The sequence below is a fragment of the Sus scrofa genome, chromosome 3, assembly GCF_054392235.1.
Source record: "Sus scrofa isolate SSC_HxYL_T2T_F1_AM1 chromosome 3, Sscrofa_HxYL_maternal_Yorkshire_Landrace_v2.0, whole genome shotgun sequence".
Classification (NCBI taxonomy): domain Eukaryota; kingdom Metazoa; phylum Chordata; class Mammalia; order Artiodactyla; family Suidae; genus Sus; species Sus scrofa.
Window position 1 is genome coordinate 32,069,632 of NC_139385.1, and position 26,132 is coordinate 32,095,763.

The 26,132-nt window shown below is 45.7% G+C and overlaps 1 protein-coding gene across 5 annotated transcripts in view; it reads left to right on the top strand.

Moving 5' to 3' along the window:
- TMC7 (transmembrane channel like 7) overlaps positions 1-26,132 on the top strand; it is a 54,685-nt gene that overhangs the window by 21,599 nt on the left and 6,954 nt on the right. For all 5 annotated transcript variants that reach the window (XR_014840637.1, XR_014840635.1, XR_014840636.1 and 2 more), the window contains 11 exons: positions 1,190-1,357; positions 4,084-4,166; positions 9,454-9,599; positions 11,144-11,291; positions 12,988-13,161; positions 14,869-15,026; positions 18,150-18,267; positions 18,833-18,930; positions 19,375-19,561; positions 21,398-21,528; positions 25,103-25,258. Coding sequence is in view for 2 of the 5 variants with exons in the window: in XM_085017418.1 (XP_084873544.1) it covers positions 1,190-1,357; positions 4,084-4,166; positions 9,454-9,599; positions 11,144-11,291; positions 12,988-13,161; positions 14,869-15,026; positions 18,150-18,267; positions 18,833-18,930; positions 19,375-19,561; positions 21,398-21,528; positions 25,103-25,258 (1,567 nt within the window). In the remaining 3 variants the exon portion in view is untranslated. The remainder of the gene's footprint in view (positions 1-1,189; positions 1,358-4,083; positions 4,167-9,453; positions 9,600-11,143; positions 11,292-12,987; positions 13,162-14,868; positions 15,027-18,149; positions 18,268-18,832; positions 18,931-19,374; positions 19,562-21,397; positions 21,529-25,102; positions 25,259-26,132) is intronic.

A 26,132-nucleotide genomic window follows, 5' to 3' on the forward strand; every position in this document is an offset into this window, starting at 1 on the left:
CTCAAATTGATCTAAATATATATAGGTCATGATATAGTCCATGTAATCACCATCAAAGTCTCAGCAGATTTCGTGTGTGTGTGTTTGTGTGTACGAATATTGATATGCATGGAGTTCCCATCGTGGCTCAGTGGTTAACGAATCTGACTAGGAACGATGAGTTTTTGGGTTTGATTCCTGGCCTTGTTCAGTGGGTTAAGGATTTGGCATTGCTGTGAGCTGTGGTGTAGGTTGCAGACGCAGCTCAGATCCCGTGTTGCTGTGGCTCTGGCGTAGGCTAGTGGCTACAGCTCCAATTCGACCCCTAGCCTGGGAACCTCCATATGCCACGGGAGTGGCCCTAGAAAAGGCAAAAAGACAAAAAGAAAGAAAAGAAAAGAAAAAAAAGAAAATCGATATGCTAATTCTACAATTTATGTCAAAATGCAAAGGACAAGGATGCCTAAGGAAGAACAAAGCCTGAAGACTTGGAGCACCATATATCAAGTATTATTATTATAAGTCTACAATAATGAGACAGTCTGGATTGGTGTAAGGATAGACAAATAGACCAATAGAAGAGGAGAATTCAGAAACAGGTGCATAAATATATCGCCAGATATAGAAGCACTACTGCCGTTCACCAGGGAAAGGATGGCCTTTTACATAAATGATGCTGAGTCAACTAGACATTCCTATGAGAAACTATAAATATTAAGCCCTCCTTTACACCATCTTAAATGATTAATTTAAGATTGATTGTAGATTTACATGCAAAAGTTTAAACTACTAGGAAGTAAAGCCTTAACGCCAACAGTAGGAGTTCCCACTATGCCTCAGCGGCAACAAACCCGATTAGTTTCCATGAGGATGTGGGTTCGATCCCTGGCCCGGCTCAGTAGGTTAAGGATCCTGCATTGCCATGCGCTGTGGTGTAGGTCGCAAATACAGCTCAGATCCTGCACTGCTGTGGCTGTGGTGTAGGCCGGCAGCTGTAGCTCAAATTCAACCCGTAGCCTGGGAGCCTCCATATGCCACAGGTGTGGCCCTAAAAAAAAAACAGTCAACAGTGGAAAATGTGAAATGATTCTTCCTTCCTCCCCCACTAAGAGCCTCCTATTTCAGTTCAGCCCTCTGTGGCTGATGAAACCTGCCGTGGGTACTAGGTCAATACTCTTGGTCAGTGTTGTTTGGATTTCTTGTTTTCCAGGGAAATTTGGCACCGGGATCCAATCCTACTTCTCCTTCTTACGGTTTCTGGTGTTGCTGAATTTGGTTATATTTCTGATCATCTTTATGCTGGTTTTGCTCCCCGTCTTGCTCACCAGATACAAGATCACCAACAGCAGCTTTGTGCTCATTCCCTTCAAAGACGTGGGTGAGTCGAAGGCCTGGTTTGCCATGAATAATGTTCTTTTCATTGTGTACCTAGCAGCCAGGCTTCTTTCTCTAAGAATCTTTATATTCTGAGTCTTGGGTGACTGTATTAGTCAGGATAGGCTCGGTTATGCTGCAGAAACAAATGACCCCAGAACTCTCAGGACCCAATAACCACAAAGGTTTCTTCTTGCTCACAGTTTATGTCCATCAGTGTTTGTGGTGGCCTTGTCCCGTGTTGTCTTCACTCTGGGACCTAAGCTGACAGAACCGCCTCTCTCTGGCCCATTGAAAGTAACTACGTCTGTGGGAAAAAAGAACCACAGCAAATGTGTGCTGGCTTCTGGCGCCTCTGCCTGGAGATGCCGCCACACATCCTTTCTGCCCCATCTTTTTAGCCAAAGCAAGTCACTGTCCACTCCTGGGTTCAGCAAGGCCTTTGGGAGAAGCAGTGCAGGGTAGGGAGGTAGAGTGTTTAGTAAACATAATAAAATCTGCTCCAGTGACTTTATTCCAAGGCTTTTATCTCTGGTAATGATGATACTCAGCCCTCCATTTATTTAACACCCATCATCTGCCCGATACTGTGGCAGGTGTTGCTGGACCTGTGTTTTCTTACTGAATTCTTGACACAAGTCTGATGTTCTGGGTGTGCTGTTTATGCAAAAGGGGAGAGTTTCTGTCATTCCAGAGTCGTGTATTGACTACCCTCTGGTACCAGGCTCTGTGCTCTGTGCTGGAAGTGGAGATCGCATGCTTTTACCACGTGACTCCTTTCCCCAGAAGAGCCGCCACTGAGGAGAGCCACCCTCTGAGAGAAATGGAGCTGGACTCTGAGCATCGTCACCTCCTGTCTCTGCTCTCTCCTCATTACTTCCTCTGACTACATCCTCCTGCGCGTGTGTGTGTGTGTGTGTGTGTGTGTGTTTTCTTCTGTTTTTTTTTTTTTTTTAACTCAGCCATCAAAGGTTCCTTAAGGGTCAGAAGTTCCTCTGTCCTCTTCTCACCTTCCTTCCCTTCTTCATTCCTCCCCCAAGTGTTTATTGAGCACCTGCTGTGTGCCTGAGCCGGTTCCTGGGGCTGCGGCTGGGAACGCCATACCTATATCCACAGTGACTTTCATGCACTCCAGCCAAGGGTGGGCGTTAGGAAGGGACCACACAGAGAGGTAAAAGGCATGCATTTGTCTGGGAGGAAGGGAAAGGATAAGATGCTGAGAGGGTGGACCCTAGGCCACTGGAGGCTGAGGGTTCCTCCAAGCCCTCTGTGAAGGCAGGGACATTTAAGGTGAGCCCAAGAGGGCAAGGAGAGGGCAGCTGTTGAAGAGTTTGGGACAGCATCTTCGTGCAGGGGAGCAGCACCTGCAAAAGTTTAAAACTGGGAATCACTCAGTATATTAGAGAAATGAAAAGCCTAGCATGGCTTGAGAGCAGCCTTTCTGGAAAGGGCCAGAAAGGATATATTTTAGGCTTAGCAGACCCTATGGTCACTGTTGCAACTATTCCGTGCTGCCGTGGTGGCACAGAAGAGGCCGTAGTCAAATGATCTGAATGTGCATGGCTGTGTTCCGATAGCACCGGATTGACAAAAACGGGCTGCCAGCCAGACCTGGCCCGAGGGCCGTAGTTGGTTGACCTCTAGGCTTGAGGACAGTGAGTGAAGAGCAGAGTGGCAGCCACCTCATTCCATCTTCCTGACTCCACTCCACATAGAATGACTGTCTCCCTCTTCTCTGCCTCTTCAGCCTGGGCCCCAAAATGAAGTCATACAGAGCAGACAGCCCAGCTGGGAGCCTCCTGGCCATCCTGGCTTAGACTAAATCAGCTGAATAAACTCCAACTGCAGACTCCTGAGGGAGAAAATACATATTTTAAGGTTCTTTGTTACACAGCAATAGCTGACTGATACAGAGGAAGGGAATCGGTTTAAGTGTAATCTAGTGTCATGAAAACTGATGTTCAAAAGATTTCTTGGTTAACTATAGGTACATATGTGTACTTTTAATTCAAAATTTCAAAAACTTAATTTTTGAAATGAAACTGCATGTTAATTTACTCCTTACATGTAGAGATCCTACAAAACTGGATGTGGTGGCTCAGCAGAAACGAATCTGAGTGGTAACCATGAGGATGCAGATTTGATCCCTGGCCTTGCTCAGTGGGTTAAGGATCCAGCGTTGCCAGGAGCTGTGGTGTAGATTGCAGATGAGGCTCGGATCTAGCCTGGCTGTGGCTGTGGCTGTGGCATAGGCTGGTGGCTACAGCTCCGATTCAACCCCCAGCCTGGGAACTTTTATATGCCATGGGTGCGGCCCTAAAAAGACCAACCAACCAACCAACCAAACTGGATGTGCTTAAAATGGAATAGTTATATCAAGCACAGTTTTTAAGATATCTGCAAACATAAACCCCAAAATAAAATACCAGTACTAGAAGAAAACCTGAAGTATAAGTGGACCCACATACAAAATGTATAGAAAAAAAAAATGTATAGAAAGAAAATATATCCCCAGATGTTTAGGGAGACTAGTACTGGAGAAAATGCTGCTGTACTTGGTGCCCTGGGGTGTGGCCTGCAACTAGAAAATCTCAGATTCACAAATGCACCCACTCTCAATTGTATATGGCATCTAGATGTATATACGTATACATGCATATATACACAAGCTTATGCTAGGTTATAGAGACCGAAGCTGTTTCCACTGATGTTCTTGTTCTTGTTTTGCAGATAGTCAATGCACAGCATATGCAATAAGTAGTTCTGGACTCACTTACTTTTACACTTACATCATAGACTTACTTTCTGGCACCGTAAGTATCTGACGTAATTCTGGACTTGGACCTTCCGTGTGCTGAACATAGATTAATTTAAAGATCCGCTTTCTAAATGTCTGCAATGAGAGCCAAACACAAGTTTTGACCAACGTCCCCATAAAAGAAACAGGATTCGCAGTGGCCTTCTTGGCAAGGATGACATGTATCCGCCCTCTCCTGGGATGTCCAGGAAATGTGCTTTGTCACTTTCAGCCTTTGGCTTCTTCCTGATGCCTGCTACCTTTGCGTGGACCTGCAGCAAGATCTGAGGTCCCCCATAGAAAGAAGGTTTAGTGAAAATAAACCCAGATAGGAGTTCCTGTCATGGCTCAGTTCCGGTTAACGAACCCAACTCGTATCCAGGAGGACTCAAGTTCGATCCCTGGTCATGCTCAATGGGTTAAAGGTCCGGCATTGCCATGAGCTGTGGTGTCGATCACAGTTGCGGCTCCAATCCTGCGTTGCTGTGGCTGTGGTGTAGGCCGGTGGCTGCAGCCCTGATTCCACCCCTAGCCTCGGAACCTCCATATGCCGCAGGTATGACCCTAAAAAGCCAAAGAAAAAAAAAGAAAAGGATAAAAAAGGAAAGGAAAGAAAGAAAAAATAAACCCAGACAAAATTTATCTCACTTCTCTGACATTGAAAAACCTTGACATTTTGTGGTCCTGGACCACCTGGGTGAAAGTTGTGACTCTTCTCCCTAGAAATTACACACCTGGGTGTACATGTGCACACGCTGCACTTGTCCACACACGTGAATACACTCCCTAAAATCCCTGAAAAGTCTATTAATCCCAAGGTAACCCTACTGCTCTAAAGTGGAATTAATCTCATCCTTCCTATAGTAGTTTCAAAAGGTTTTTTATTCTTTATTCTAAAAAGTGATTTTGAAGGTTCCCCTTGTGGCTCAGCAGTAACAAACCCGACTAGTATCCATGAGGACTCGAGTTTGATCCCTGGCCTTGCTCAGTGGGTTAAGGATCCGGTGTTACTGTGAACTATGGTATAGGTCACAGAAGCAGCTCAGACCTGGCGTTGCTGTGGCTGTGGTGTAGGCCGGCAGCTGCAGCTCTAATTTGACCCCTTAGCCTGGGAATTTCCATATGCCACAGGTGTGGCCCTAAAAAGACAAAGAAATTAAAAAAAAAATAGTTTTTTTTGGAGTTCCCGTCCTGGCTCAGCAGAAGTGAATCTGACTAATATCCATGAAGATGCAGGTTTGATCCCTGGTCTCACTCAGTGGGTTAAGGATCCAGCCTTCCTGTGAGCTGAGGTGTAGGTTGCAGACGCAGCTCAGATCTGGTGTGGCTGTGGCTGTGCCATAGGCCAGTGGCTAGAGCTCCTATGCACAGGCCACCTGCCCACCCACAGCAACAACATATTGGGTCCCAGGGTAAGAAACCCTAGTCCAGAAGGCGAGACAGCCACTATGCACAGCTGCAATCTTATCTGCTGAAAAAAAGGGTAAGATTAAACAATAAAAGCACACCCCCCAAAATTGTTTTTTTCCTTTTTTCTTTTCTGGTTACACCTGCAGCATGCAGAAGTTCCTGGGTCAGGGATAGAACCTATGCCACAGCAGTGACCCGAGCCACTACAGTGACAAAGCCAGATCCTTAACCCACTGAGCCACATGGGGACTCCAAATAAAATCTTTTTTTCTTTCTTTTTTCTTTTTTCTTTTTAGAGCAGTACCCAAGGCATATAGAGGTTCCCTGGCTAGGGGTTGAATTGGAGCTATAGCTGCTGGCCACAGCACAGCAATGCTGAGTCTGTGACCTATACCACGGCTCGCTTGCTAACTCATTGAGCGAGGCCAGGGATTGAACCTGCATCCTCATGGATACTAGTCAGATTCGTTTCTGCTGAACCACAAGGGGAACTCCTGTTTTGTTTTGGTTTTTTTGTTTATTTGTTTTGGCCCAGCCTGTGGCATGTGGAAGTTGCAGGGCCAGGGATCGAACCGGTGCCACAGCAGCAACCTGAGCCACTACAGTGACAAGGCAGGATCCTTAACCTGCTGTGGCATAGTAGAACTCCCACTGCATTTGATTTTGAAAAAGTGGTTCTTACATAGCTGAGCTCATGTTTTCCTCAAAACAGCCATAAGAGGAATTGCTGTGGCTGCGGGGTAGGCCGGCAGCTGCAGCTCCAATTCAACTCCTAGCCTGGGAACTTCCATATGCTGCAAGTGTGGCCGTAAAAAGAAGAAAAAAAACCAAAATGAAGTATTCTTAGCATAATGAGCAAGTAGCACTTTTACAACCACCTTTTTCCCTGTGTTTTTAAAATCTTCACTGATGCGTTACAATATGCCTGTCACGTGTATTCACTGAAAAACACTGTTTTCAGCATTGCAGGTAACTAGCATCCTTACATCTTTTTGCATGTGGTTTTTTCTTAACTGAGATATGATTGGCATATAACATTGGATATGTTTGAGGTGTGCAGCCTGTTGGTTTGATACATTTATATATTGTAATCTGATTACTACAGTAGTTTTAGCTAATAGCTTTATCATGTCACATAGAATATTTTTTTTCTTTTTAGGACCCCACCTGCAGCATATGGAAGTTCCCAGGCTCGGGGTCAAATTGGAGCCACATCTGCGACCTACACCACAACCACAGCAACGCTGGATCTTTAATCCATTGATCGAGGCCAGGGATCCAACGTGCATCCTCATGGACACTATGTCTGGTTCTTAACCTGCTGAGCCACAGCGGGAACTCGGGTCACATATAAATTTAAATTTATTTATTTATTTATTTGTTTTGTCTTTTTAGGGCCACACTCATGGCATATGGAGGTTCTCAGGCTAGGGGTCCGATCAGAGCTGCAGCCACCGTCCTACACCACAGCCACAGCCACAGCCACGCCGGATCCTTAACCCACTGAGCGAGGCCAGGGATCGAACCTGCCTCCTCATGGACACTAGTCAGATTCGTTACCACTGAGCCATGATGGGAACTCCTCTTTTTTTTTAATTAATTTATTTTTTTGGTCAATTTAAATTTAAATATGTCCAAGAGGGAGATGGCCAGAGATATCAAGCAGGAGCTTGTCTTTGCTAAAAACAGTCAAGCCACGCTCATGGTTAATCAGAGAAGTTATTTTCCAGGCCTAGGGGACCTTTGTCCTTCCATGTTACATAATTTTGTGTGAGTGATGGATGGCAGCCCTGATAGCAACCTGGGGCGATAAAAACAGGTTTTGTGTAGTTGAGCGAGTTTTTATGGCCTGTGTGTCCCAGCTTTGGGAGAGTTAAAGAGATAATGGAGGGAGTTCTCTTGTGGTGCAGCGGGTTTAGGTTCCAGTATTGTCACTGCTGTGAATTGGCTCACTGCTGTGGTGTGAATTTGATCCCTGGCTGTGAAACTGGCACATGCCATGGGTGCATCTCCCACCCCCCAAAAAAAATGAGAAGAAGGAGTCTTCTGTTTCTACTTTTTAATTTTATTTTATTTTTTTGTCTTTTGTCTTTTTTTGTCTTTACAGGGCCGAACCCGCGGCATATGGAGGTTCCCAGGCTAGGGGTCTAATCGGGGCTGTAGCCTCTGGCCTACAGCGGAGCCACAGCAACACCAGATCTCAGCCACTTCTCACACCACAGCTCACGGCAACACCAGATCCTTAACCCACTGAGTGAGGCCAGGGATCGAACCTGCAACCTCATGGTTCCTAGTCAGATTCGTTAACCACTGAGCCATGACGGGAACTCCTTCTTAGTATTTTCTAATGTGGGTTTTCATGGTCTAGCCAGTCCCCTACTGATGGACATTCAGGTTACTTCCCTTCCCCCCCGCCTTACAGACAGTGCTGTACTGCACAGCTAGGCACTCCGGGTACTGTTTCTGCTTCCTGTGTGTGTTCCCTTCCTCGTGCTCCTAGACTGTTTGATCCTTGCTCTCTAAGAGGAGTTGCAGGTATTCAGTTATCCCCATCATAAGAAGTTATGGGGCGTTCCCGTTGTGGCTCCGAGGGTTACAAACCCAGCTAGTATCCACGAAGATGCAGGTTCCATTCCTAGCCTTGCTCCCTGGGTTAAGGATCTGGCATTGCGCGAGCTGTGCTGTAGGTTGCAGACACGGCTTGGAACAGGTGTTGCTATGGCTGTGGTGTAGGCCGGTGGCTACAGGTCTGATTTGACACCATCTAGGCCGGAGGTGTGACCCTAAAAACTGAAAAAAAAAAAAAAGAAGGAAGGAAGAAAAAAAAAGAAGTCCCAGGCTGCTCTCTGCTATATTTTCAGATAGGGTATCTTTAGGTTTTCAAGGGTTTTTGTTTTGTTCTGTTCTTGTTATAGCCTTAATTGAATTACAATTCACATGTCACACAATTCACCCAGTTAAAGTGTCCAAGTCAAAAAAAAAAAAAAATGAAGTGTCCAAGTCAGTGGTTTTTATTATATTCACAGAATTGAACATTTTCAGCACCTCAAAAAAAACCCCTGTGTCCTTTATCACCTGCCAGTTCCTCTCATCAGTGCTAAGCAACCATTAACCTCTTTTGTCTCCACGAAATGCTGATTCATGACATTTCGTATCAGTGGAATCATAATACATGGTCTTTTGTCTCTGGCTTCTTTCACTCGCAAGCTTTTAAGTTTCATCCACGTTGGAGCATCTATCAGCCTTTCATTCCCTGTTCCGGCCAAATAAGATTCCAGTGAATGGAAATACTGAATTTCGTTTATGTATTCAAGATGACTGTATAAATTGAATGAATATATAAATTCATGATTCAGGGTGGTTTTCACCTTTTGGCTGTTATGAATAATACTGTTAAGAACATTCACATACAAGATTTTTTTTTTTTTTTTTTGTCTTTTTGCCATTTCTCAGGCCGCTCTCACGGCATATGGAGGTTCCCAGGCTATGGGTCGAATCAGAGCTGTAGCCACCGGCCTACGCCAGAGCCACAGCAACGCAGGATCCGAGCCTTGTCTGCAACCTACACCACAGCTCACGGCAACGCCGGATCGTCAACCCACTGAGCAAGGGCAGGGACCGAACCCGCAACCGCATGGTTCCTAGTCGGATTCGTCAACCACTGCGCCACGACGGGAACTCCCACTTGTGTATTTTTAATGCTTAGGCTTTATCCATGATTTATTCCCCTGACATAAACTGAGCATCCTGTATATTTCTGGATTTTTCCAGTCTCTGGGAATTCAGGGATGAACAGTGGCACTGGAATGTGAATTCCTGGAGGCAGAGACTAGGCTCCTGGTTCCCTGCAGTCACCTCACCAGTCTGACCTCATGCCCTTGGCTTTGTTTCAGGGTTTCTTGGAGGATACCTACCTCTTTTATGGACATTACACCATTGACGGGGTGAAATTTCAGAACTTCGTCTATGACTTGCCTCTGGCTTATTTATTAAGCACGATTGCCTACCTGGCCCTGAGTCTTCTTTGGATAGTGAAAAGGTAAAGTTTACCTTGTTGTTGTGTTCTCTTTGAATTAGTAGTAGTAGTAGTAGTAGTATTTGCTTTTTAGGGCCACACCCTCGGCACACAGAAGTTCCCAGGCTAGGGTCCAATCAGAGCTACAGCTGCCGGCCTACAGCACAGCCACAGCCCCTCATCTGCGACCTACACCACAGTTCACAGCAATGCTGGATCCTTAACCCACTGAACAAGGCCAGGGATCGAACCCGCATCCTCACAGATCCTAGTCGGATTCGTTAACGACTGAGCCACGAAGGGAAACCCAAACCCCATTTTCTTTATCTGTGAAATGAACACACCTAAAAGAGTTGTTGGGAGGATTAACTGAAATAAGGCAGGTAAAGAATTTAGTACTGGGCGTGGCACCCTGTCGACATTTTTTAATTAAAATCATCATCATCACCGAATTAGCCCCAGTTCTGCCACTAGCTCTCTGGATCTAGGGAAATAATTTTCCCGTCTCTGGAGCTTAGCTTTCTCATCTGTAAAATATTGGTTGAGTCTAAATCAGACCATTCAACTATGGTCGCTCAGACTCACCATGGAGCTTTATAAAGAGTATATTTCTGGACCCCACAGGCCACCTACTAAGTTAGAACTCTCAGCCTATGAAAACCCCTGGGAGTCTGCATTTTGCAAAAGCACCCCCGGTAGTGGTGATGTAGTAAATTCTTCGCTGTCAGCCTTTGGCAGGGGGACTGATTATTTTAATTCCTTCCACTTCTATCGTCTTCCCAACTCAGTTGCAAATCTTACAAGTACCCTTTCAACGACAGAGTGTATGGCCTTTGATGTTTTTAATCCGGTGCCAGAGTATATTATTTTCCATGAAAGCATTTGAATGATTATAAATTTGTGCACCAGAGGTGCATCTGACTGAAACGGGTGCTCACTAGATAATTGGCTGTTTGGACCATTTAAGTCATTTATTCACGCATTTCTCCATCATTTAGATAGTGGCCATATTTATATCCAGGCATAAAGGTGGCAAGACAGCAAGGGTACCTACCCTCAAGGAATTTAAAATTCAGTCAGGATAAGGGGCTCCAAGCAGTAAAACACATAAGATGATTGTGGATTCAGTTCATCGCTGTGAAGGAAATTAAAGAGACTCACTTGAAGTCACAACTTTAGATGTGGTAGTGGGGAATCTGTGGAGGGGATAAGAAGAAGGCAACCTCGGGAAGAGGAGAGGCCAGAGGGAACTGCAGGTGCAAAGGCCCTGAGGCTGGAGGATAGGTTTCCATGTTTATGGAAAGGAGAAAAAGCCATTGTCATTATGGGTCTACGGGAGGAAAGATGACCTCGTGCAAGGTCATGCAAGACCTCTAGGCTGTGTCGAGAGTTTGGATTTTATTCCAGCTGTGCCAGAAGCCACTGAATGGATGAAAAGAAACAATTTGCAACAATGAGATGCCGGGGTAGCGGCCCCATATTTAGAATGGTTCAGAACTTGGCCACGCATGTCCAAGTGGATGCAAGATGCATGGCCCTATATTTTGTGGTGGTTCTTTTGGGGTCAGGTCAGTGGAAGGGTTCAAAATCAACCTGATCCGGAGTGAGGAGCACTTCCAAAGTTACTGCAACAAGATCTTCGCGGGCTGGGATTTCTGCATCACCAACCGCAGCATGGCAGACCTGAAGCACAGCAGCCTGCGCTATGAGCTCCGGGTGAGTGCCGCTGGGTCCACTCTTGGCGGGGGTGGGGTGGCATGCTTGCAAAGGAGCTTGATGGAGGCCTCATCAAGACAACCCCAGTGCTTAGCTACCTTCCCTTATGTAGTTATTTTTTGTTTTTTTGTAAGGGCCGATGCAGCCTCTAGAAGTTCTCGGACTAGGGGTTGAAGCAGAGCTGCAGCTGCCAGCCACAGCCACGCCAGATCGGAGCTGCGTCTGTGACCTATGCTGCAGCTTGCAACAACACCAGATCCTTAATCCACTGAGTGAGGCCAGGGATCAAACCCAAATCCTCACAGACACTATGTTGGGTTCTTAACTGCTGAGCCACAAGGGCAACTCCTCCCCTATGTAGTTTTTAAGAGCTGTTTGCAGAAAACTGCTTCCTTTCTGGGGTCGCTCACCTTAGACCCAAGCATGGAGCTGAGGCTGGGAACTTCCTTGTCCACTGTATACTGTCATTTTTACGTCTGATGAAAACCTGTCATGAACATGGCTTAAACCAGGAGGAATAAGACTAAGCGGGATTGTTATGAGGACAAGGTGGAGCAGAGAGAACATGAAAAGGAGAATTTCCAAACTAACAAGGAGAGAGAAGAAGCAGCAAATAGCATCTTGATGTGATGTGCTCCGAAAAGGAGAGGAGGCCGCCTGCCCAGATCCCTGCCTTGCAGATGGGGACCATCTGTATCCACAGTTTTTTTCTTCCCATTCTCAAATCTGGCTTCCCAGAGAGATCCTGACAGCACTAGGACACTGAATAGGTCTGAAAATAAACAGAGGAGCTATTAAAAATACATCTGAAAAAAAGGGAGTTCCCGTCATGGCTCAGCAGTAATGAACCTGACTAGTATCCATGAGGACATGGGTTCAATCCCTGGTCTCGCTCAGTAGGTTAGGGATCTGGCATTGCCTTGAGCTGTGGTGTACGTCGCCGACGTGGCTCGAATCTGGCGTTGCTATGGCTGTGGTGTAGGACGACAGCTACAGCTTTGATTTTGATTCGACCCCTCGTCTGGGAACTTCCATATGCCAAGGGTGTGGCCCTATAAAAGCCGAAGTTAAATTAAATTACACTATCTATGCTGAAGCATCAAAAACAAAAACAAAAAGCGGAGGAGACAATGATATCAAAAACTTAATAAAATAAGACAGAAGGAATCAAATCAAATGTAACATTTGTTTAAAGCAATAACACAAGGTTCTCTGGTGACCTAGTTAAGAACTGGCTTAAAACAGTCAAGAGCTGTTAGCAGAAAACTGCTTCCTTTACAGCTCTGGTGTTGTCACTGCTGTGGCTTGGGTCACTGTTGTGGTGTGGGTTCGATCCCTGGCCCAGGAACTTCTGCATGCCATGGGCTCGGCCAAAGCAACACGAACAAAAAAAACAAAACAAAACAAGAAAAGAAAGAACGCATGCTACGTATAAGGCATGAATAGATTATAGTTCTGTTTTCAAATGTATTACATCTCATTGCCATCTTAAGTAGGAGGTTCTGCCTTGCCTTAGGCCTTTGGTAGACATGGAAACTAGTTGGGCTTGGTCTGGGGAAGTTATACTGGGGGAAATGAATATTTCAGGAATGTTTAAAGATGGAGCAGGAGGGTATGAGGGTACGAGTTAGAGCTCCCCCCACACACAGTATCCCTTCATCTCAGTGCTCACAAATGAGTTTGCTTTGGTTCTTAGGCAGATCTGGAGGAAGAAAGAATTCGGCAGAAAATAGCAGAAAGGACTTCAGAAGAAACAATACGGATTTACTCTCTGAGGCTGTTTCTGAACTGTCTCGTGCTGGCTGTTTTAGCAGCATGCTTTTATGCCATCTATAGAGCAACGATATTCTCGCAAGAACACATGAAAAAGGTAAGCGCTCCTGAAGGTCAATTTTACTTTTACTCTGGTTGGACATTATATGTGCTCCTTAGCAAACCTCTGGGGAAGTGCTGTCATCATTCTCTTTTACCTATGGCTGGTGGGACAGAGAACCAAATATCAGAGTCACTCATTTCCACTCTTAGTAGAAAAAAAAAAAAAGCATCCAAAATAGCGTATTTGGGATACCTGCTCCTTCTGGAATTTGCAATGTTCAAATCCCCAATTCCACTACTTACTAACTGGGGTTTCAGTTTACTTAAAATAATGGAGGTTTTTTTTTTTTTTTGGCTTCACCCATGGCATGCAGAAGATCCCACACTGGGGCTGGAACCCACACCACAGCAGTAACCTGAGCCACAGAGGTGACAATGCTGCATCTTCAACCGCTAGGCCACAAGGGAACTCCAATAGTGGTTTTAAAAATTCGGGTTAATCTAGTGGCTCTGTTTCATGGAATGAATCATCAGCGGCCTGGGTTCCTTCCATCCTACAGTTCTGCCATCTTTAGGATTGGCCTTCTGTGTGGTACAGGGTAACTCACATGTTCACATTCTAGCCAATGGGAAGGAAGGGAAGGAGGTGGGGAGGGCTCAACCTGGAGATTACACTTAAAGCTTCTACTTATAGGAGTTCAGTGGTAATGAACCCGACTAGCATCCACGAGGATGCAGGTTCGTTCCCTGGCCTCACTCAGTGGGTTAAGGATCCGGCGTTGCTGTGAGCTGTGGTGTAGGTCACAGACACAGCTCGGATCCTGCATTGCCATGGCTGTGGTGTAGGCTGGCAGCTACAGCTCCAATTCAACTCCTAGCCTGGGAACTTCCATATGTAGCCCTAAAAAGACCAAAAAAAAAACAAAACAAAAAAACAAAAAAAACTCACCTTCCACTTATATTCCTAGGCCAGAATTTAGTCATACGGCTATACCTAGCCACAATGGGAGGCTAGGAAATTTAGTTTTGTCCCAGATAGCCATATATGTGACTAAATAGCCTATTATTATAAAAGAAGAGAGTGGCTATTCAAGTCATTTAGTTCTGCAGCCTTGAAAATGATTTCAATTGCCCATTGACACAGAATGCATAGATTTTTTTTTTTTACTACTTCCCCTTAATAAGTCCAATAGAGCTCATTCTTCTTTCCCTGTGGTACTGAATTGTGTTTCCTGGAAGAGCCAGTGACAGAGATGGCTTATTTTTAGGGGTCCCATTGAACGACATGTTAGGTTTGCTAAACACGTATAGTTTTTTTCTCGTCTCGTTTTAATGAGATGGAATGGACATACAGCACTGTATAAGTTTAAGGTGTTCAGCCTACATATGACGTACATATTGGGTTCTTTTTTTTTTTTTTTTTTTTTTTGTCTTTTTGCTATTTCTTTGGGCCGCTTCCGCGGCATATGGAGGTTCCCAGGCTAGGGGTTGAATCGGAGCTGTAGCCACCGGCCTACGTCAGAGCCACAGCAACGCAGGATCCGAGCCACATCTGCAACCTACACCACAGCTCACGGCAACGCCGGATCGTTAACCCACTGAGCAAGGGCAGGGACCGAACCCGCAACCTCATGGTTCCCAGTCGGGTTCGTTAACCACTGCGCCACGACGGGAACTCCCGATATTGGGTTCTTTTAAGGGCAATTCATTTGTGATGCCTCTTCCTTTATGAGATTCCTGACTGGCTGTGTTATCTTCGTAGGAAATTGACAAGATGGTCTTTGGAGAGAACCTCCTGATATTGTACCTGCCTTCTATTGTGATCACGCTGGCCAATTTTATCACCCCGATGATCTTTGCCAAGATCATCCACTATGAGGATTATTCCCCAGGCTTTGAGATCCGGCTGACGATCCTTAGGTGAGGCCTAGATATGCCGGGCAGGCCACCACTTGTCTCCTCCCCTGCCCACGGCAGACTTTGCTAATCCCTTGTGGCACCTTTCCCTGCTGAGCCGAGAATCCTCTTCAGCCTTCAGATGACCCCTACAGATGACTCAGAGTTTGCACTTGCAGCAAAATCTCTTTGACTTCTGTGTCTACTCAGCTGCTGTCTATTTTTGGTTCGTGTATTAGCACATGGACAGCGGAGGGCATAGGGTGGGGGCCTTGGAGGAGGTGTTGCTCTCAAGAGATTGGAAATGACAAATGAATACCAGTAGGAGAGTGATGAAATGAGAGAAGGGAAGGTACCTGATGGCAGGTATGTTATTTGGCAAGTTGCAGGTGGGGCTCAGTCCTGTGGGACACCTCTGGGAGTTTGCATGGAAAATATCTCAGAACTGTCCTGCTCAGTACAGTATGTATCCTCCGGCAAAACGTTCCTCCTCCCCTGCCTAAGGGTGGCTGGCTCCCAGAGGCGTTAACTCCCCGCACTCGCAGGCCTTGGGAGGAGAGTTACTGTAAGAACTTGTGGTGCAGGAGTTCCTGTCATAGCTCAGTGGAAATGAATCTGACTAGCATCCATAAGGACGCAGGTTCGATCCCTAGCCTTGCTCAGTGAGTTAAGGATCCAGCCTTGCTGTGCTGTGGTGTAGGTTGCAGATGTGGCTCAGAGCCCGCATGGCTGTGGCTGTGGTGTAGGCCAGCAGCTGTAGCTCTGATTCGACCCCTAACCTGGGGAACTTCCATATGCTTCAGATGCAGCCCTAAAAAGCAAAAAAAAAAAAAAAAAAGAGAGAGAGAGAGAGAAAGAATTTATGATGCGCAAACTTTTGCTAGAATGAGTGCTGAAAAAATATTACTGTGTGTACCACAGTTGATTTATCATAATTTGTTGTCATATCTCTTCTCATACTATATAACTATTCAGTTTCATAAAAAAAAAATAAAAAATAAATGACAGCTATAAAGCCAAGCTCAGGGAATTAACACATGTGAGTTAAGGGAGACCAGATAGAAAAAGACTCTTTTTTGGCCATGCCTTTGGCATGTGGAAGTTGCCAGTCCAGGGACTGAACCCGAGTCACAGCTGTAACCAGAACCACAGCAATAACAATACCAGGTCTTTAACCCTGTGAGTCACCAGGGAGCTCTGTTGTTTTTTGTTTGTTTGTTTTTTTTGGGGGGGTCAATGAATTTTATTACATTTATAGTTGTACAATGATCATCACATCCCAATTTTATAGCATTTCCATCCCAAACCCCTGACACATCCCCACCCCAAACCTGTCTCCTTTGGAAACCGTAAGTTTTCCAAAGTCTGTGAGTCAGTATCTGTTCTGCAAAGAATTTCATTGTGGGGAGCTCTGTTTTTTAAAAAAATCTTCTTATTTTGGAAATTTTTGAACAGGCCATATAATGAACCCTTATGTGTTCCTGTCACTTAGTTTCAACTATTTACCAACATTTTACCAATCTTGTTTCATGTGGTCCTCCCACTCTGCTGGATTATTTGAAGCAAATCTCAGAACGTGTCCTTTCATCTCTAAACACTTCAACATATCTCTAAGTGACAACGACTTTTCTTTTTTTATCATCATCACACCTCATAGAATTAAGTCGGTTCCCTGATGGAGTTGCGGAAGGCTTTCTGTGATTGGTTTGTGCAAACCAAGACCCAGAGAAAGGCCATGTGTTGGGTTGGGTTGTTAGGTCTTTCTCTCTCTCTCTTTTTTTTTTGGCCGCACTCAGGGCATGTGGCAGTTCCTAGACCAGGAATTAAACCCACACCACAGCAGTAACCAGAGCCACAGGGTGACAGCACTGGATCTTTAACCTGATGTGCCACCAGGGCACTCCACGGGTTGTTAATATCTCTCAAATCCCTTTTATTCTTTCAAGAATCCCCCTCCTTTGGCTGTTCCTGTCGTGACTCAGTGGTAATGAACCCGGCTAGTATCCATGAGGATGCAGGTTCGATCCCTGGTCTTGCTCATTAAGGATCTGGCATTGCTGTGCCTGTGGTGTAGCTCTGATTCGACCCCTAGCCTGGGAACTTCCATATGCCATGTGTGTGGCCCTTGGAAAAAAAAAAAAAAAAGCACTCTCCTCACTTGAATCCTTTTTTCCCTGGCAGCCCTCATTTGCATGCTTCCTATTTTTCTTGCCAACTTCACACATTTTGTTTTCTTTTAAAAATAGAGTTGTGGCATTCCTGCTGTGGCACAGTGGGTTAAGAATCTGAGACTGCAGCGGCTCAGGTCCCAGCAGAGGCGTGGGTGTGATCCCTGGCCTGGTGCAGTGGGTTAAAGGATCTGGTGCAGAGCACAGCTGCAGCTCAGATTCAGTCCCTGGCCCGGGAATGTCCATATGCTGTGGGTGTAGCCATTAAATAAATAAAAATAAAAAATAAAAATAGAGTTGTATCAGCAGGAAACTCTGAAGTGCAGTTTTTTCATTTCTCAATATGTTAGCCGTCTCTCAAAGCTGATACTTAGAAGATGCATTTAGTTCTTTCCAGAAATTGTTTGGAGCCTGGCTCTGTTGTCATGGATTCAGGAGTTCCCAGCTTTCTGGTCTGTTTTTTTTTTTAATCTGCCATTTAAAAAAAAAAATCGTGGTAGGAGTTCCCATTGTGGCTCTGTGGGTTAAGATTGAGGATGCAGGTTGATCCTAGCCTCGCTCAGTGGGTTAAGAATCCAGCCTGGCCTCAGGCTGCAGTGTAGGTCCCAGATGTGGCTTGGCTATGGTGTAGCCCAGCAGCTGCCGTTTTGATTCTACCCCCAGCCAGGGAACTTGGATATGCCACAGGTATAGCCGTAAAAAGAAAAAAAAAATTGTGATAAAATATAGATGACATAGAATGTACCATCTTGGCCACTTTGAAGGGTACAGTTCCGTGGCAAGAGAATTGTACATTCTCAGTGTTCTGCCATCATCACCATTGTCTGTTTCCAGAACTTGCTCATCATCCCAAATAGAAACCCTGCCCATTTGTAGGTTTGCTGTTGAGAAAGGCAGCTTCCCCACACCCCGGTCCAAGGGGCCAGGCTGCCTCGATTCCTCCTTTTCTCATCCTCCATCCCCCTGCTCTTTCCTGCAGGTGTGTCTTTATGCGGCTGGCCACCATCTGTGTGCTGGTGTTCACCCTGGGCTCCAAGATTACATCCTGCGACAACTACTCGTGTGAGCTCTGTGGCTACAACCAGAAACTCTACCCGGTGAGGCTGCAGGGATGGGCACATCCTGGCCCGTGGGTCACGGGGTAATAGCATCAAGGTCAAGAGGATGGCGCTTGAAGCCAAGGGTTTGAACCCCATCGAGCCCCTTCCTTCTTTCCTTCCTTCCTGCCTTCTTTGCTATTTAGGGCCCCACCTGCAGCATATGGAGGTTTCCAGGCTAGGGGTCTAATCGGAGCCACAGCTGCCAGCCTACACCACAGCCAGAGCCACGCTAGATCCGAGTCACATCTGCAACTTACACAGCTCACGGCAACGCCGGATCCTCAAGCCACTGAGCAAGGCCAGGGATCGAGCCCGTGTCCTCATGGATACTAGTCAGATTCATTTCCACTGAGCCACGACGGGAACTTTCCATCCACTTTCATGCTGGGTCGCAGAATCTGGCACAGCCGTCACTTCTAAGGTCTTGAAAACCAAAGTCTGGGCTGGAGCTCAGAGGAGCATCGGCTGATGGCTTCCGGAGGCAGCAGGGTTGGGGCTGGACATGGCCTCGGGAGGACCTGGCTTTCTTTGTTCCAAGTCAGGCTCCTTTCTCTGGTTTCAGTGCTGGGAGACCCAGGTAGGGCAGGAGATGTACAAGCTGATGATCTTCGACCTCATCATCATCTTGGCTGTGACGCTTTTTGTGGATTTTCCCAGAAAGTAAGTGCGAGGGGCACCCCCTCCTCTCCCTCCATGCCCCGCCCCCTCCCCGGGTCCCCCCACTGTAGGCTCCCATCCCAACTGCTCTTCACAGAGTACTAGATGATTCCACATCCTGGGAACCCCTAAAAACCCCCTGGTGACGTTCAGACAGCTCCAGGCCATCACCCCCTTGTCCCTAATGTGCCCCATTGAAGGGGAGCACAAGGAGCAGAAAGGGTGCTTTTTGCCATTTTCACAGCCATGGGCCCTGTCGTGGAGACGCCCCCCCGCCCCAGGCTGCATATGGCCTGCCTATAATTCCAGAGTTCATTATATTCTGCATCTTACAGATGTATGAGCAACCAGTGCCCATGAGACATGCGTGGAAACAGCCCTGATTTGGTGGCTGTGTCTTGGCAGACACTGGTTGTCCAGGTGAGAAGTTGTCCTGTTTGTTTTCAGGATCCTCGTGACCTACTGCTCCTCCTGGAAGCTGTTCCAGTGCTGGGGCCAGCAGGAGTTCGCCATTCCCGACAACGTCCTGGGGATCGTTTACGGACAAACCATTTGCTGGATCGGTGCCTTCTTCTCGCCCCTCCTTCCTGCAGTCGCCACCCTGAAGTTCATCATCATCTTTTACGTGAAAGAGGTAAGGAGCGTGGTCCATAACCTCGACCCTCCTTGACCTTGCAAGATGTTCGGCACGTGATGGGCTTGGAGCCCACCCACATCCTAACAGCTGTATCGGAATTGCGTTCCTTATTTGATAGATATTTTGATGCTGGAAAGAAAGACTTTGAGTGAATTTTCACACTTCTGTCATTTTGAGAGTTTTTTTAAGTCGTTTTGCTCCTGTTGAATTGTTTTCATATGTAACCAGCGAAGAGTTGAGTTGCAAGTCACTGATCCGTTGACAGTGGTCCATTTCGGTGATGTTTAACAAAAGGTTTATGAACTAAAATTTTGTCATTTTCTGTTTGGATTTTAGTTCATTTCTTTTCAGGTCTCAGTTATTTGGGTAGCTCCTCAAACAGCTCCCAGGCCCTGGATATTGTAGCTGAACTAAGTTTCTGTTTTTGTTTTTGTTTGTCTTTTTAACACCGCACCTGCGGCATGTGGAAGTTCCCAGGCTAGGAATCAAATTGGAGCTATAGCTGCCTGCAGCGTACACCACAGCCACAGCCACAGTAATGCCAGATCCAAGCTGCGTCTGCAACCTACGCCACAGCTCACCACAATGCTGGATCCTTAACCAACTGAGCGAGGCCAGGGATCGAACCCGCATCCTCATGGATACTACTCTGGTTCATTACTGCTGAGCCATGATGAGAATTCCCTGAACTAAGTTCTTAATGAGTGAAATAGCCTTGCAGATGACTGACTTACCTGGGCTTAGGAACCAAACTTCTTTTTTCTTTAAAATAGAAGCAATATATGCTCACTGTTAAACATTTAGACAATACATATATGGATCCTGTCCCTCCTGCCAGAGGAACCCTCTGTTAACAAGCCCAACAATTATTGATCACCTCTTATGCCAAACCCTGAGGATTCATAAATGGAAGTAATAATAGCATTAATAGTAATGACAATAATAACAACAAATGGTAGCAATACTTTGTGCCCCGATTCTGCTGAAGACTTTGCATGGATGTTCATATAATGCTTATTCATATCCTTTGTTTTTGTTTTTGTGTGCATGTGGTTTTTTTGTTTGCTTTTTTGTTTTTTTGTCTTTTCTAGGGCCGCTCCCGTGGCATATGGAGGTTCCCAGGCTAGGGGTCTAATCAGAGCTGTAGCCGCTGGCCTACGCCACAGCCACAGCCACAGCAATGCGGGATCCAAGCTGCATCTGCAACCTACGCCACAGCTCATGGCAATGCCGGATCCTTAACCCACTGAGCAAGGCCAGGGACTGAACCCGCAACCTCATGGTTCCTAGTCAGATTCGTTAACCACTGCGCCACAACGGGAACTCCCTTACACATACCCTTTGCAGTAGGGTATGTGCTCTATGTTTTATATATAGGGTATATTTTATATATAGGATATGTCTGTATTTTACAAATTAGGAAACTGAATACCTCACTAAAGTCGCAAAAAAGAAATTTACAGTAAAATGTTTTTTAAAAACTTTTAAAAATGTAAATGAGATCATACAATACAGAGTTTTGAAATCCACCCTTTCCACCTCACAGCGCCATGTAGGATATAAAGCTCTCTGTCATTTTTTTTTAAAGGGCTACATGGTTTTTCCATTGTATGGATGTGCTTTAATCTTTAAGGAACCTCATGGCTAGCTACTTATGTTGCTTCTAGTTATTTCCTGTTCTCAACAACGGTAACCGTAAATACCGATACATATGTTTTGACCCTATTTTTTTTTTTTTTTTCATTTTGGTCTATATTGCTGTAGAACGTTCAGCTCTATAGCTCTAGAAAGGTTTGACCAATTTTATTTTCCTCTTTCTTCCTCTCCCCTTAGATCAGTCTTATTTACACCTGCAGACCCTCCCCCAGGCAGTTCAGAGCCTCCAATTCTAATTTCTTCTTCCTGTTGGTGTTGTTGATCGGGCTGTGTTTGGCAATAATACCTCTGACCATCAGCATGGCACGGTAAATATGACTTCGTCTTCTAGAACATTTCCTTACTTCCCAACAGGCCCTTCTTTCATGTTAAAGGCTTCATTGCATTCTTTTTCCTTAATTTTGTTTATTAGAGTATAGTTGATGTACAGGGTTGTGTCAGTTTCTGCTGGGACAGCACAGTGACCCAATCACACGAACACATGCATTCCTTCTCTCATGCAATCGTCCGTCATGGTCTATGGCAAGAGATTGGGTGTAGATTCCTGTGCACCCAGTAGGACCTCATTGCTTATCCATGCTAAGTGGAATAGTTTGCATCTACCAACCCCAAACTCCCAGTCCATCCACTTCCTCCTCCCTCCCCTCCGCAACCACAAATCTGTTCTCTATGTACCCACGGCTGTTTCTGTTTCGTAGATAAATTCACTTGTGCCATATTTTAGATTCCACATTCAAGTGGTATCATGTGGTATTTGTCTTTCTCTCATTGATTGTTTTTTGTTTTTTTTGTTTTTTTTTTTGTTTTGTTTTGTTTTTGTCTTTCTAAGGCCACCCCTGCGGCATATGGAAGTTCCCAGGCTAGGGGTCAAGGCGGAGTGGCACCTGCTGGCCTGCACCACAACCACAGCACAGCAAGGCCAGATCTGAGCTGTGTCTGTGACTTATACTGCAGCTCCTTAGCCCATTGAGCAAGACCGGGGATCAAACCCACATCCTCACGGATCCTAGCCAGGTTCACCACCACCGAACCACAATGGGAACTCCTACTCTCATTGCGTGCCTTATTGGCTTTCCTCGTAGTGCTCCCCCCACAGAGGTCAGTAAGTCGCTCCTGGCTCAGCCAGGCCCACCTTTGCTTTGGGTTTTTCCTCTGGATACTAGAAATGTCTTGGTCCACCCCTGAACTTGAGCTTGAAGAGTTGCTGTGTTTTTGAGGGTGTTGGATGGGTCTCTCCTACCCAGATCCCTTCCCCTAGGACCTCTCTTCTAGTCCCCTTTGGGATTATTTCCTTGTTTCTGCTTTTGAAGATAATACATGGTCACTGAGAAGACTTGGGGTTTCATCTGTGTGCCAGGCACTGTGCTAGGTGCCAGGGGTATAAAGATGATTCAGACGTGGCACAAGGAATTCCGTCTAGTGCGGCAGTTTGGGAAGAGCCAAAACCCTCAGGACTGAGGGTTCAAACCCCAGTGATGCCACACTGGACACAATTCCTTGTTTTATAACCTTTTACACCAGAGGCTGGAAAGAGAGAAAATGACTTAGGCTGCGTGGCCCATATGGTTTCTGAAAGCAGCCATAGATGATAATGTTACTTATAGAGAGAAATTCAAACCGTACAGAAAAGGGTAATTAAAGTGATAACGTAGCCCCTCTAAGAGGTAACGTAACCACTCTTAACATTTTACAAACACTTTTGAAAATCTATTAAGAAAGGTGTATTTATTTGTTAAAAAACATATAGAATAATCCTGTTTGGCAGCTTAATTTTTTTCACTTACCTTTATATTGTGCCCTTTTCCAGGCCAGCACCTATAGAACTCCCATTCTTTCAACTCTATTTTTTAGCTTTGATTTTTTAAAAAAATAAGTAATACATTCAAATGGCACAAAATTCAAAAAGGATAAAAGATTAAAAAACTAGGATTCGTTTTCCAATCCTATTTCCTAACTACTTCATTTCTGTCTTGGAGATCGTCATACCTCTGTGTGTCTCTCAGGGGTTCTGGAGTATTCCACCGCGTGAGTGGATCAACAATTGTTCATCTGTTTCCTGAAACAACATTTAGGTTGGTTCCAGGAATCTATTTTTATCATTAAAAATAGAACTTCAGTAGAAAATTCCCTCACAGACTTTGTGACGTGTTCTTTGTAAGCCTTAATTTCATTTTTTTCCGTTGTGAGTTTACTTTTTCCCTACTTTTTCTTTTCTTTCTTTCTTTTTTTTTTTTTTTTGTGTGTGTGTGTGTTTTGTCTTTTGAGGGCCGCACCTGCAGCATACGGAGGTTCCCAGGCTAGGGGTCCAATCAGAGCTGTAGCCTCTGGCCTACTCCACAGTCACAGCAACACCGGATCCCCGCCTCTTCTGTGACCTACACTAGAGCTCAGGGCAACGCCGGATCCTTACCCCACTGAGCGAGGCCAGGAATCGAACCCGCAACCTCATGATTCCTAGTCGGATTCGTTTCTGCTGCGCCACGACAGGAACTCCCCTACTTTTTATTTTCAAAAATTTCGTATCTATAGAAAAGCTGAAAGAAATAGCAACAGTGAAAACTTATATACCCTTTACCTGCATGTCTCAATTGTTATAATTGCCCTCGTACAATTGTAATTGTTGCCTTCCGCTATCTGTTTTCTTTCTATGCATAGATTTTGTATGTGTGATGATGATCCATTTGAAATTATAGGTACCTGACATTTCTTTCTTTCTTTCTTTTTTTGGCTGTCCCATGGCATTTGGAATTCCAGGGCCAGGGATCATATCTGAGCCACAGCTGCAACCTACCCCACAGCTGCAGCAATGCCAGATCCTTTAACCCACTGTGTCAGGCCAGGGATTGAAACTTCGTCCTGGTGCTGCAGAGATGCCACTGATCCCATTGTGCCACAGTGGGAACTCCAGTGACATTTCATTCCTGATACTTGAACACACAGTTCCTATAAACAAGGACCGTCTCCTTCTTGTGTATCCACAATAAGATTATCATACCTAAGAAAACCAATGCCAATATCATAGTCCTACCATTTTCAAATTTCTCCAGTTATTCCAAAATAGCCTTCTATGTTTATAACTTTATTTATTTTTTTCCTTTTTAGCCACAACTGTAGCGTGTGGAAGTCCCTGGGCCAGAGATTGAACCTGTGCTGTAGGAACAACCTGAGCCACGGTAGTGATGATGCCAGGTCCTTAACCCACTGAGCCACAGGGGTACTCCAGTATAGTTTCATTTTTAAATGAGGATCTTTCAGCTGTTTTGTCCCTTTAGTCTCTTTTAACCTTTGATTCTTCAGAGTCCAGGTCAGTCTTGTCACCTCTAAATTAAGAAACTGAACAGTAGACTCCCCACCTTCTGAACGTGTCTGTTATTCTTAAGGTGTCATTTCACTTGACCTTCTGTCCTCAATTTCCTGTAAACTGAATGTCCAGTCTAGAGACTTGATGAGATTTGGGTTGGGGGGGGTCAGCATTTTTTTTAATCTTTTTTTTTTAGGGCCATACCCTTGGCATAAAGAGGTTCCCAGATTAGGGGTCCAATCAGAGCTATAGCCACTGGGCTACACCACAGCCACAGCAACGCGGGATCCCAGCCGCGTCTGCGACCTACACGACAGCTCATGGCAATGCCCAATCCTTAACCCCCCGAGGGAGGCCAGGGATCGAACCCATGTCCTCGTGGATACTAATGGGATTCATTTCCACTGAGCCACGATGGGAACTCCCCAGGGTCGGTATTTTTCACCAGAATATCCCAGAAAGCCCTTGAGCTCAGGTGGTGCCTCGCGGGTCCCTGCAGGTGCTTCGTGAGTGCTCAGTGGAGGGACCCTCCTCCCGCGCTGCCAGCCTGGACCTGAGCCCCATGCTCTTTGTTTCTGCAGCATCCCTTCCTCCAAAGCCTGTGGGCCGTACACCAACTTCAACACCACCTGGGAAGTGGTCCCCAAGACGGTGAACACCTTTCCCAGCTCGCTGCAGTCCCTGGTCCACGGCATCACCTCGGAAGCCTTCGCAGTGCCTTTCTTCATGATCATCTGGTGAGTGAGGACCGGCTGGTGGAAAATATTCCCCAAGTATTTCCTGCTGTGGCTGGTGGGCTCCTCTCCCCCACCCCGGCGATGGACCTCATCTGTTACCCTTGACGTGGTCCCCCAAGTGGCTCTCTGAGCCTCACTGTCCCATCTCTCAATGATAATAATAGTCGTTCTTCCTGCAGTAAGTAACTCATCGAGCAGGTTCATGGAGATCCCACATGTCAGGCCCTTTTGCCAGATGCCTGACTTATAAAATAAAACCCAGTCGTTATTGCCTGTTATTCATATTACTGATCATTCACAAAATTAGTTGCACTTTGCAAAAGGAACTGACACCTGGACTGAGAAAAGAGCAACAGACCAGGCACATGCACTTGAACTCTGGCTCTGCCACTTATAAGCTGTGTGGCCTCAGGTCATCACACAGCCTCTCTGAGCCTCTGTTTCCTCACCTGGAAAATGGCAATTAGGGTGGCACACACCTTGAGGGGCTATGAGAAGAAGGACATGTAGTGAGGCTTGTAAAGTGCTTAGAAGAGGACCTGACACTTGATGACATCTCGGTAAAGGACAAGCGGAGTGTGCAGAGGTGACGAGGGTCTTTGTGCAGCGATTCATTTTGAGTGTTCAGTTCTGACCACAAGTGTGTGTTGCAGGTTTGCTTTGTACTTGGCCTTGTTCTAACTACAGTCCAGTCTCATTATTCATAGATGCCACATTTTTTTCTGTATTCCAAATTGCCGACTAGCTAAAATCTTTAAGTTGTATTGAACTATATAGTTGATTTGCAAGGTTGTGATAAGTTCTGCTATTTGGCAAAGTGATTCAGTCATACCTATACCTATCCATTCTCTCTCTCTCTCTCTCTCTTTTTTTT